The 12,574-nt window shown below is 50.9% G+C and overlaps 5 protein-coding genes across 5 annotated transcripts; 2 read left to right on the top strand and 3 right to left on the bottom strand.

Annotated features, from left to right (window-relative positions):
• Positions 1–1,421: 1,421 nt before the first annotated feature.
• On the top strand, positions 1,422–2,093 carry HO133_008630 (uncharacterized protein; the record flags this gene model as incomplete). Its single annotated transcript, XM_037299495.1, has 1 exon — positions 1,422–2,093. The coding sequence occupies one exon, from the start codon at positions 1,422–1,424 to the stop codon at positions 2,091–2,093; it is 672 nt and encodes a 223-aa protein (XP_037155496.1).
• A 23-nt stretch (positions 2,094–2,116) lies between these two features.
• HO133_008629 (uncharacterized protein) lies at positions 2,117–3,701 on the bottom strand (the record flags this gene model as incomplete). Its single annotated transcript, XM_037299494.1, has 5 exons — positions 2,117–2,352; positions 2,407–2,599; positions 2,649–3,395; positions 3,452–3,634; positions 3,687–3,701. 5 exons carry the CDS (start codon positions 3,699–3,701, stop codon positions 2,117–2,119), a joined length of 1,374 nt encoding a protein of 457 aa, XP_037155495.1.
• Positions 3,702–4,040: 339 nt separating this feature from the next.
• HO133_008628 (uncharacterized protein) lies at positions 4,041–5,486 on the top strand (the record flags this gene model as incomplete). The annotated part of the gene is made up of 1 exon (XM_037299493.1): positions 4,041–5,486. The coding sequence occupies one exon, from the start codon at positions 4,041–4,043 to the stop codon at positions 5,484–5,486; it is 1,446 nt and encodes a 481-aa protein (XP_037155494.1).
• A 1,374-nt stretch (positions 5,487–6,860) lies between these two features.
• On the bottom strand, positions 6,861–9,250 carry HO133_008627 (uncharacterized protein; the record flags this gene model as incomplete). Its single annotated transcript, XM_037299492.1, has 6 exons — positions 6,861–6,884; positions 6,942–7,137; positions 7,200–8,393; positions 8,751–8,854; positions 8,906–9,121; positions 9,182–9,250. 6 exons carry the CDS (start codon positions 9,248–9,250, stop codon positions 6,861–6,863), a joined length of 1,803 nt encoding a protein of 600 aa, XP_037155493.1.
• Positions 9,251–9,877: 627 nt separating this feature from the next.
• Positions 9,878–11,099, bottom strand: HO133_008626 (uncharacterized protein; the record flags this gene model as incomplete). Its single annotated transcript, XM_037299491.1, has 4 exons — positions 9,878–10,164; positions 10,227–10,305; positions 10,367–10,660; positions 10,725–11,099. The coding sequence occupies 4 exons, from the start codon at positions 11,097–11,099 to the stop codon at positions 9,878–9,880; spliced, it is 1,035 nt and encodes a 344-aa protein (XP_037155492.1).
• Positions 11,100–12,574: the final 1,475 nt, after the last annotated feature.

Here is a 12,574-nt window from a genome sequence, read left to right as displayed (position 1 = left end):
CGGGATATGACTTTCTGAGCCAAAAAAGATTGTGAGATCATGACAAAAGCTACCTCGAACAGGACTTTCCAGAGAGAAAACAAATGAAAAATTGCAAAAATGCTCGAAAGAAACAAGAACGATCATATGCCTATTGCCTTACCCAAGTGAATACCCGGGCTTATAGAGACGAAAGCAATCGCTTATGGATACTATAGAGACTAGTAGTAGAAATAGATGGGACCACAGCAACAATCTCATGAGCAATCTTTGACCAGAAACCTCCCCCTTCCCTAAGGAATCCGAATCCCTTTTCAATGCCCTCCCCAAAATCGCTCTCGCCCTCCCACCTTGAAATATGCTTCAAAGCCGTCCTCGTAAAACAACAAGTTACCGCATCGCTATCTGGCGACACCGAAAACAACACACTTCCAAAATTACAGCAACGATGAAGAACTCTAGGGAATCACAATAAACTTGACTAACCAACAGAAACAGAACAGCGAGATCAACGTCATCCATCGTGAACTGACGAAATTGACCCTCTTTCCCTCAGAGTCTGAGAGAGGCCTCGGAAGCTTACAAGGCACTTATGGAATCATTCTGACGCGACTCTCACTCGCGTTGCGCGAGCGTTAAGCGGCACTCACCCAAGGCCTGATAGGGGGCGATGCCGGGGCACAATACTCAAAATACGGCTTCCGTAGCACAAACCTCGCTCAGGATGAAGCTACCCGCAACCAACATGGCGAATCAACGTCCTCGTTTCATAGGATCATCGGATCATGGGATGTGGGAAAACGGTGGAGGTAATCGCACCATCCGATAAAACCTAGCTTGGCGTACAAATTCACGACTGCTTTACCGAATCCCGTAAGCCGCACTCACTTTCAGAATCTCGTCGCCCTCGACCTATCCCCAACACATCCCAGCCCCCAACAGCCCAACAGCTACACCCAGAACCGCATACCCCCCCACCTGCCCTTCCGCAGCGTCATGCTAAAGCTAGATCCTGCATCCGTCCGGTAGCCGCTACACAACACATTAAGAGCGTCTCGACAGCCATACTCTGGACCGTATAAAGCAGCGCGAGCACCGTGAGTCCGGAGCTGATGTTTCACGCCCTGGCAACCGACACGGACGGAATGGACACGAATGGAAGCGCTTGCGACGTGGGCGTTTGGGCGGGGATACTGAACGTGGCACTGAAGGCTTGCGGGTTGACCATGCTGTACTTGGCCGCCGCCGAGGGCGAGGACAGCAGGACGTAGTTGAGACTCCTCCGCCGGTAACTATAGCCGAGGCAAAGATCCTTGGCAGGTGGAGGAGCGCCAAGCCCGCCTACCAAAAATGGACTAAACCGAACCTCTCAACTTCTCATCCCTCCATGCCCACCGTCATGGCCTGACATTAGCTCGTGACCGGAGATAATACAGAAAATAATGACCACCGCCTACCCACCCACCGTCCACCACTCCAGCATCCGCGTCTCCACCCCCGAGGCCCTCTCCCTCCTCTCCGCCTACCTCGAAGCCACAACCACCGACCCCTCCCTTCATCCCAGCGCTCACCTGACAGAACACGGCCCTGTCGCGCCATCATCGGGCCACAACACAGGCCTCGTCCTACACAACCTCCGACGGGTAGAAGCTGGGCTGCGAGGGGAGAATCTGGGGGAAGATTTGACGTTCCAGAAGTACGGAGGGGATGGGTTGCCGGAGTTGATGCCTGATGGCGTAGTTGAGGGTGCGGGCGATTACGTTCATCAGGGCTCCTCGTATGGCGAACAGGGAGGGTTGGAGATGGAGAGCGAGTGGCAGGACAAAGCGGAGTTTGAGAGGCAGCAGGAGGTCGTGCAAGGGGATATTGGGAAGAGGGATAATGCCGTTGATGGCGGCTTCGAAGAGGATGGAGCGGTCGTGCCTCGCGTAAAAGCTACGTGGGGTCCTGAGGATAAAGAAGCAAGGAAGAAGGCGAAGAGGGAGAGGTTGAAAAAAATCCGATTGGAGAACGCTGCGCGAATCCAAAGGGAGGGCCGAGCGGAGAAAATTGATTCTCGAACAGACTCACTGCTGAACGATCGAATACTCAGTCCAGGTCCTAAGGCTCGATAACTACGACAAAAAACTTTTGGACGCTACAGCTCTCTATCTGAGGCTTTGACCGGCTTCTCACCATCCATCTTCTTCGCGTCAGCCTTCTTCTCATCGCCATAATATCCAAGCGCTCCGAGCCTCTCCGGCAAGATAGGATGCGAGAAGTGGTAGCTCGCATACATCCAGTCAGCGTTCATGGTGCTGAGGTTCTGGATTTGCAGCTTGATAAGGGAGCTGGCAAGGTCTTTGGAGTAGCCAAGCTTCACGGCAAATTCGTCTGGTAACAATGTTAGTGTGGTTCATCGACATTTCTAGGAATGGAAACCCTTACCAGCTTGGAATTCGAATTTTCTGCTCAGAATGTTCATCAACAATTTCACCACCGTGTCCATGGGTGCGAGGGCATCAGAGAAGAGGATGAAGCCAATGATGATGGGAAACTCCTTGTGGAACCCGAAGGATTGGTAGAGGGAGCGGTTGTTGATGAAGACGGAGAAGAGGGCAAAGATGTAGAATGTGTGGAACTAGCAAATGTCAGAGATTGGTTCACCGTTGGCAGGGCTAGTCACGGACCTGTGAGATCCCAAGTAATTTGGTCGTGTGCCCAAGACTCCAATGCCCAAGCTCGTGTGCCAATACGCCCACGACTTCTTCCGTTTCGCTCTTCTCTATCAGGGTGTCATAGATGACAATATGCTTCTTCCACGGCAGACCGTAAAAGTATGCGTTGCTGTGAGCGCTTCGCTTGCTCCCGTCGATCACATAGAGCGAGTTCAGAGGAAATTTCAATCTCTTAGCCAAATTCTCAACGCCAGTCTTCAGAGGGCCTTGTTCGAGTGGTGATAGTTTGTTGAAGAGAGGCAAGATGAAGATGGGGTAGATGGTAATGGCGAAGAGTGACACGACAACTGAAAACAGCCACAGGTAGTAGAAGAAGCTGTTGCCCGTCTTTTGTACAATGGCCAAGAATCCACTAAGCAGAGGCGCTCCAAATACGACCATCAGAGCCTGGCCTTTGATCATGTCCATAACCCAGAGCTTAACTGTCGACTTGTTGAATCCATATTTCTCTTCCAAGACGAAGGTGCTGTAGTAGGAAGTGGGTATGCTCAAGACGGTTGTGATGATGTTGTAAGTAAAGAAGAAGATCAAGGTATGTACGATCTCCCCCTGGTATTGAGCAGGCACATATCGAGTGAGCCAGACGCCGGTTAGGCCCCATAGTTTGGGTAGGAGATCGTAGTAGATGATGCCGTAGTTCTGGATTTGGCTATACAAATTCGCGACAAAGCCGAACTTTGCTTTTGCGCGACCGTATGCCTATACGGAGACGTCGTTAGCTAACATCGTGTTTACCTGGAATTACGGTTACGTACTTGGCTCTTGTCGAACACCTCTTGAGAGACCTCTCCCTCAAGTGCTTTCGGAGGCTTCTTCTCCTGCAGGACCCTGTACTGACGCGCCGAAAGGAAGCTTTCAAACAGGTATTCTGCCAGGGAAAAGCCAACAATGAGCTTCTTCCATGGAAACCCAGGCCTATCGAGGAAGCGTCCTAAACGCTATGGTAGTCGTTAGCTTAGAAGATCGCGACAATCGATCATAGCAATTTACCTGAAGGAGATCCATGGCTGTACAGAATTCGATTCAAAGAGTTGATTAGTTGGTGAGAAGATGTGTGCAAACTTGCGCGCGAAATGTGTCTTGATGTTTGAGAGCTACTTTTATCTTACAGGTATGATGCCAAGCTTTTAACGGCATGACGCTTATTTATCCCCGAACACCGAATTGGTTTGTTCCGTCAGCTAATACCAAAGCTCCCCGGGGAGTTTCACCAGACAGGATGCAGCTTCGCCCAACCTGGAGAGGGTGGCAAGATCTGGGGCAGCAAGCTTTCACAAAGAAAGGAACAGTCTTCACGAATCTTGAGAGGGTTAGGCAGACACGAACGCATCACTCAAGCACAAGATGGCATCTTCAAATACCAAGGGTACCAATGCTACCAATGGTACGCTCAAAGGCCAATCGAAATCCTCGAAGCCTAGGATGGAAAGGAAGATCTCCTCGCCCATGAACCCTGCTTTTATGACCTCTGCGCCTGGCAAAGTCATCGTCTATGGAGAACATGCGGTAGTACATGGAAAAGCAGCAATAGCTGCAGCGATCTCTCTACGGTCATACCTCCTCGTCACCACACTCTCAAAATCTCAGCGAACGATATCCCTCAGGTTCCCAGACATAGGTCTCAGTCATACATGGGACATTGACGCTCTACCCTGGTCTACGTTCTCACATCCTTCGAAAAAAAAGATGTATTATGACCTAGTCACCACTCTCGATCCCGATCTTGTCAAAGCCATGCAGCCCCATCTCTCAGACGTCTCTCCCGAAGCCACAGGTGAACACAAGAAAATACGTCAAGCCGCCGCCTCAGCTTTCCTCTATCTCTTCCTATCTCTTGGCAATCAGACCTTTCCCGGGAGCATCTATGCCCTCCGCTCCACCCTCCCCATCGGCGCTGGGCTCGGTAGCAGCGCTAGCATAAGCGTCTGTCTCAGCTCAGCTTTGCTCTTACAAATACGCACCCTGGCAGGACCTCACCCAGACCAGCCTTCCGAGGAAGCAGAGTTGCAGATCGAGCGAATAAACCGCTGGGCCTTCGTTGCTGAAATGTGCATCCACGGCAACCCCAGCGGCGTAGACAACACCGTCTCCTCAGGCGGGAAAGCCGTTCTCTTCAAGCGCGAGGACTACACCAGAGCGCCGAAGGTGACACCGCTGCGCAAGTTCCCCGAGCTCCCTATGCTGCTGGTAAACACCAAACAGGCTCGTTCCACCGCAACAGAAGTAGCCAAAGTCGGAGCATTGAAGGGGTCTTTACCTGTAATCACAGAGGCAATCCTCAACACAATCGACGCTGTCACAGAGGCCGCCTATAAACTCATCACATCCGCTACTTTCAACCAAAAGGACCCACATACAGCCGAAACTCTCGGCAAGTTGATGGGCGTCAATCATGGCCAGCTGGTCTCATTGGGTGTTTCACACCCACGTCTCGAGCGTATCAGAGAGCTCGTGGATTTAGTTGGTGTGGGTTGGACGAAGTTGACTGGTGCAGGTGGTGGCGGCAGCACTATCACACTACTGAGGCCAGACGCGTCGCCCAAGGCGCTCAAGGAGCTAGAAGGGAAGCTGGATGCGGAGGACTTTGAGAGATTCGAGACGACGCTTGGCGGCGACGGAGTGGGCGTGCTATGGCCTGCCGTTCTTAGGGATGAGGGCGAAGAGGAAGGAGGGGTTGAAATCGATCAGCAAAAATTCCTCGAGGCGGAGGGGGAAACTGGGGTGGAAAGCCTGGTCGGGGTAGGAGCCGGACGAGAGAAGAGAGAGGGATGGAAGTTCTGGAGGATTTAGAGAGAGATCTCTCAGAGCGCAGGATTGCTCAAGGTCACATCCACGCATGTTAGAAAGACAGGAAGGCTCAAGCCAATTGTAGTTTCATCTTCTTACTCTGGGGCCTTCAAACGCTGTCACGAAAACAAAGTTTCTCGTGATCTGTGACCACGAAGCTTAGCATCTGCAAGACCTCAAGTGTGGCACTGACCGGACCTCTTCAACACCCTGCTCGTCTCCAGCCCCAATAACCGTCCCATCTCCCCCCAAAAGCCGTGTCAGCATCCACGCTAATCGAACACGGCAGAGCTGACGCACCCCCCCATTACACAACGATATCCCTTCAGGGCACTGATAAACGGCATTGCCCCCTTCGGCCCGGATCCCCCGTAAGAGAATGTAGCAAAAGTCACGCACGCACAGAGCGAATATAACTTTGCGGATATGGTCCAGGACAGGGTAACGCTTCCAATCAGAGAATATCAAACAGAGAGGATCGAACGTATACAAGATCGTTAGCTTGCAGATCAAACCACGAGGTTGAGCGGAAACTCGGTCGAGAACTGTCACTCCTTTCTGCCCCCCACGTAGGAACTTCCACAGTCTCCAACAAGGATGTTCGCCCTCGATTGCATGACTTTTGCTACATTGATTCCCTCTCTCGCCCTTTACAAAAAGAAGTCACACCGAAACGGATACACTTACCAGCCAACCAGCCAGCAGATACAAGCTGCAAGCCGACCCATCCGGATGTCCATTCACGACCGCACACGGATCAAAGTGTCGGGAGTGGACAGGGTGGCGTTTCGAGAGAAGCCGGGGGCGGCAGATGGGGCGGTGAGGGGATGTGTGGATGGTACGTTGTGGTGGCATGGTGGTCATGGTGCTGGTGGTAAGCGATGGGTGCAGTCTTCCTTGAGGGGGAGGTTTTTTTTTCAAAGACGAGCAGTGTAGGCTTCTTGATGATGATATTCGAGGGCGCTCCGGTCGATGCTCACCAATGGAGTGAGTGGTTAGTCTTGGAATCACAAGCCAGGCATCGTGTTAGGAGTGACAGGCAGAGAAAAGGAGTGGACAAGGATGCATGGGTTTACGAATGACTCTCATTCTCTAGCTAAAGGAAGTATTTGCCATATCGACAAGCCGCCGGCAACAAGACAGGATTCCTAGAGCTCTACTCGCGAGAACGAGTTTCGGTTATGGTACATGTAATATTGTAGCTCCATTTACCTAATGGTCCACGCTGCGAGTGTATGGCATGGCAGTACGGTTGCTCCGCTATCCATTGTGAACTCGATAGAGACATCCACTCTTGGTGAGACCAAAGGCATACAGATATAAATTTTCTGCAAATATTTTGCAAACTTTCTGATGAGTCGGCGGAAATTGTGCGCGTTACTGGTAGCGTAAAGGCTGGGGCTGGAGTAGATGAACGGTCATTAGATATACTTACGGCAGAGTGGCTTGTTGACATACCTGAGTGTCACTGGGAAGCTGCTGCTCTCCTTGCTGCTGGTAATACTTGGTATATGGGTTCTCTCCTCTTCGGATAGCGGCATCATCCACCTCGACTCCAGGATGTCCATTCTCCATCATCATGCGTCGTTGCGTTGAAGCTTCTCTGCCGTCCTCTGAGAGCTTTGCTTTCATAATGTTTTGGACAGAAAAGGGCCTGAAGGACGATGTGTCAGTGGGCGCAGACAAGGGACCCGCGGATTTAGCCAATTGACTCACCCGTTGACTTCACGATCCAAGATCATGTACTCCTTGGCTGCTTCCTTTGTACCTCTCTCTTGTAGGTAGACCATGTAGTAGTGTGATAAGTCTTTGATGGTGAGAGGCGGCAAATGGCTCTTCTTCCTGATATCCTCATGCACTTGCTTAATCCTCTTGTACTGTGTTGGCTCGCTTTCAGCGCTAGTGGGTTGCTCGAGCTCGAAGAAAAGGTAATTGATCCAGAATGGCCTACTATCGAGGTACCAATGCTGATTCTTCTGGAAGACTTGGCGCGCTTCGTCCACGGATCCTTTGATCTTCCAGAGCAATCGTGCCCATTCTGCGACCAACGCTGCTTTGGCGTAGATATCGCATTGCACGGAGTCGATTTGGGATTTATAGACTTCAATTGCTGCGTCCAGTCCCCCGTGGCGTCGTGATAGATTCGCCAGAGAGACAATGGTCTCAATATGACCGGGTAGGTTGACCAATATAGCTTGATGGATATCTTTCGCAAGCTCAACTCTGTCGACTGATTCTTCGAAGTATGCGTAATGCAGGCGGACAGCTGGCCGTGAGATGGGTGCATAGAGCATGCTGGCACGTTGATAGATGTTTCGTACTTCCTCCTCCTTTCCATCTTGTACGATCATCCAGCGAGCGTAGCGAAGCCAGAATTCGTCGTAATAGGCGCAGGTCACCAAGCACCTCTCGTAAAGAAATTGTGTCCTCATGTAGTCGCCTTCAACCTCTTCAAAGTCGAGGTATTTTCGCCAATTGACCAATTGGCCTTCGTCGAGCTCGGTGACGTGGAAGTATGGTCGCTTGACTTCTGACTCGTAGGTCCACCGCTTAGTCGTCTCGGTTTGTGTCCGATGGAAAATCTCCAGGTGAAAATTATCGATACGGCTCCTTAGCTCACGCTCAATCTCAAGCTCCCCACGCTCTGCTGGACCCTCATTTTCAATCTCCGCGCGGAATTGGGCGAGCATGTCTGCAGGTAAGAGCTCTTGCAAAGGTCTGATCTGGGCAAGATGTCGATAACGTTCAAAGTAACGGGCGTACTGATGCATCGGTATGTGTACTATGCGGTCAAGGATTGGGAAAATCTTGTCCTGAGCTTCGAGACGCTCCTCAAATTCCAAGTATTTATCCCAGAAGGGATGCGCTAGGAAGTCCAGGCCTACAGAGCTAGCGCCTCGCTCATAGAGTCTGCAGTATATTTATTAGCTTTTGGCAGCGTTTAGGGAAAGGAGGAACGGCAAAAAGGAGGCAGAGGGCAGCAAACGTGGCATGTGTATTTGCTCAGTGATCTTGAGCTCCGCGAAAGCCCATCAAACTTCAACTTTGTACGCAAACTAGTGCATCGCAGGGTGGGCAACGTGTGAGCGAACGAAATGAAAGCGCCTGACTGTCATGTGAGAGGAAGCAATTTGGGGGCTGGTTGTGACTTTCTCACCCGTCTCAAAGCCGAGCTGAAATAGTCGTTGTTCACCATGGTGCTTGGCCAGAAAGCCGTGCTGTGTTTCTTGTGGTTATGGGAAGGAAACCTTGTCTGTCTCTACTTACTCTCGGATCACATCGGGGTCATGGCTGGTCTCGACTTTGAAGGCGCAATAATTTGTCCAAAGGTCAACGGAATTGGTGATGCTTGCTACACCACGTTCGTAGACCTGCATATTTCAGCTTCTTTCTTGGGTTGGCTCCAAAGCGATACAGCCTACCAACTCCGCAGCCTCGGTCCCCGCGATGGAAAACTCGAGATCTGCATATTTCTTCCAGTATCCAAATAGCAAGGGGAACTTGGCAAGGAAGCGATCGTATATGTCTCGAGTAGCGGAGATCGATTGGGGACTGGAGTTGCGGTTGAGACCTCCCTCGAGAGACTCTGCGGCGCGGACGAGCTTTTCCCAGTGTTCGAAGCTATCTGGTTCTTCGAGCTGTGTGATAAATGAGCAGAGTTCCAGAAAAGATACAAATGACCCTTGGGGAAGACATACCACTTCTGCGTTCAGCTTCTTCAATTCTGCATTCTCTTCATCGCTGCCACCAAAGCTGTAGTCGGCCATCGTGCGGGTAAGACCGCGCAGTGTTCGAGGATGTAGTGTATGTCGACGTCTCGAGATGTGTAACTTTGCACTAGATGCGGAATTAATTTGCTGTAGTGTTGATGATGTTGAAAGGATGTATGGAAAGATTCTTCGGAGATTCTACATCTGACTTGAATCTCGGAAAGTGTCGCCTCTTGGCACTGATGACTCAGCGTGTCCTTGGCTCACAGCAATCTCCAGTTAGCACGCGAAGTCAACGAACTAACCCAAAGGGGCTTAGCGATCTTGGCACGTCCAACTTCAAAACAATGCCCTTTCTCCTACCCGCTCGCTGCCTCACCCCTCTCAATTTCACTTGACTGTGAGACGGTTCATGTCGCGAAAGAATTCAGTCGGGCAATAATAGGATCAATATACTTGATATGCCTCGTCGCTTCATCGACACCATTCAATTAAAATGAGGCAGCTGTGGAGCTCGATTATTTGCATTGCTAATGGACAAGAAAGCAACGCACGCTTGTTTGCGACCTTGCCAAGTAAATAAAGCACCGCACGCATGCTTGCAACCTTGTCACGCCAAGTACAACACTGAAATCGCTATGTCTATGCCAATCCTCCGACCCGCCTGTCTGGTCACTTCGCCGCCTAGGCACGAAGTTTGGGCTCGATACGAAGACTTGGATTGAATGGTACCTCATGCATGACAGACTCCTGCTCTTCACTGAATGTTTCGGCGTTTGGATTCCCTTTGATAAGGTCATCTACTGCTTCGTCCCATCTGACTAGGTTTGCTTCGTGTGGTGCCAAGAGCTGTCGTGTTCCGGGCGCATCCATTGGGTCACCGGAGGCGAACTTCATGGGGAGATGAAAGCCCAGTGTTCTGTCAGAATCTGTGATCTGGGGACCGAGGCGGCTAATAGGAAAATCGAATTCTAATAGACAACGACGGTCAGCAAGAAAGGTGTACCAGAAGACCATTTGGAACGGTACTCACGGTATTTGATGATTTCATCAATTGTCTGCTGCAAGATCTGGTAGGCGCCATCCTGGTTAGCAAGGAAACATATGCCGGCCTAGAGAATGTGTCAGCTCATATGCTAAGCCTCCCATCAAAGTAGGCGAGTATGAACATACCTGGCCCTCGCCCTCAGCATTGTTGCGTATAATGATCACCCTGCCGCCGAAAATCAAATTTTCTATATACCGACCAGCCTCGCCTGTGGGGGGGTCGTCCTCCTCTGAGCCACGAATGTGAGGCGGAGTTCTTGTCTTGCCTGTTGGGCCGAGAGAGGTTACAAAAATGTGGGCGAGTTCGTGCATGAACGACTTGGCAAATGTGAACAAGAAGACTCGGAACCGCTTGGACACTTTGGAATCCGGGTCTTGAGAACTTTCTGCCCCTATTCCCGCGATGCACATTTGGTGAACCTTCTATGTTATGGTCAGCTTACTCAATCATAGAGCTCGTAACATCAAAATACTTTCGACTTACCGGTCCGTTTATCAGGATACCCTGCTTGCGGGGGTCAAAGCCGTAGCCCTCATCGCGCCAGGCGCGTCTAAAATGACACGCTATGAGGTCTGGATTTTCCATGGAGTTGTCAACAAAGACTAGAGGGAAGCGCTCAAGTATCTTGTTGATGAACGTCTCGACGATACCATCCTTGGGTAGCTTCGGATCGTATGCTTCGGCAAATTTCTTGAAAGCGTCCTTGACCCTCGAGGTTTTCAGCATTCCCCGGCATATACTTATGGATACCGCGACATAAGTGGCTGCGTTTTCGTCATACGGGATGATATTAACTGGCTGTCCCTTATTGTCTACGCGGATGATAATGAAGGCCTCATTGAATAATGGAGGAGCCATGACTGTCCTGTGGTGACTCACGGGTAGGAACGGATTGGTTTAGAGCCCGTAGAGGTGAAGTTTATGGTAGATGGGAAAATCAGCTTGACTGTAAAAAAGATGAGAGGACCTGGATGTTGAAGAGAAGAGAGAGCGCGGGTGAGTATGGGCAAAAATTGAACACTTTACACCCGAGACAGGGCCTACTCAATCTTTGGTGGGATGCGCAGCATTAGCGCCTAGTACATGAAAGGCTTAATGGTATCAGGTCTGGACATCGCACATGAGGGAGACCTTTTCCTAAACAACCTCTCCCGAAATTCCGGCTTCTCAAATCAGAATGATGTCTCGGGCATAGGCGACGAAGATGGAAGGCACTTCCTTCGGAACCTCCCTCCTGAAGTTTTCATTTGTCAAACCCATAATCTGCTGTGAGTGGGACCTTGTGTCATTGAATCAGATAGCAAGGCTGCTTCTGGTCTGTCCGTCAGTTTCTCGGATCCGCAAGCAGACACCAGCGCCCAGAGGGTCACATAACCAAGTGATTTTCCGGCTAGGACAAGTATAAAATAAGGCAGAAGTCTCTAAGGCGGTCCTGCCGAAATCTGTTCCGACAAAACGACAGTCTGGTGTGGAGGAGGTCTCATCTTACAGGTCAAGATCGCGGCGTTGCTTTAAACCTGGCTGCCAGATTCCAAGCAACGATGACAGGGTGTTACACGAAGTCTGCAACATACCGATTACGAGAGTGGCGTGGCGAAACGTACCGGGCGTGACAGTGGCGCTGCCAAGTATGGATCTGTAACTGTAGCTGTGTACCAGTCGGAGAAATGTCGAGATTGACGACCAAGAAGAGCACATTTTCTATTTGCTGAAAGCTCTGTCGGAGCTGAGTCTTACTGATGACAACTGAAACATTGGACTTGACACAAACGAGCCGTGTGAGAAGTGAAAGCCCAGGCACTTAGGAGCACTCCATACTCTGATCTCGCCTGGTGGTTACTGACTCGAGTGTGCTGCAGCTTGCCGAGAATCTGCAAATGATGCCCGCAGGCTACCAATAGGGGATACCCGGTACTGTTACTTTGCAGCCGATGGCCAGGCATCAGTGTTTAGGATGTGCAGGCATTTTGAAGATGGATTTTGCAGACGTCATGTGCCTAATGTTTTATGATAGGCGCTGGAGCGGGTCTGGGGACGGCGTTGAGTGCTTCAACGGTATGAGGCTGGATGAATTTGTCCAGTCAAGCTCTCGGTTGCAGTTGTGTTGGAAGATGATGGTGTGTTGCAAATGCCAGAATCAGAAAAGGCTCGGGAAGCGGAAAGCGCACGGCCCTTCCGGCGGCACAAAGTCTCAGATAAGGTCGTACTCCTGAGCTACACCAAGTCCACAGCTGGGTACTTCCGTGCTAAGACATGAGACATGCACGAGGAAAGTACTGAAGTACGGGTACCAGCGGCACTGCAGGTGAGAGTCATGCGCAGGCAGCCGGTCA

This window comes from Letharia lupina (assembly GCF_014066315.1).
Source record: "Letharia lupina isolate WasteWater1 chromosome Unknown contig_5, whole genome shotgun sequence".
NCBI lineage: Eukaryota > Fungi > Ascomycota > Lecanoromycetes > Lecanorales > Parmeliaceae > Letharia > Letharia lupina.
Note: the sequence above shows the minus strand (reverse complement) of the source record. Positions and strands in the feature narration are given on the sequence as shown.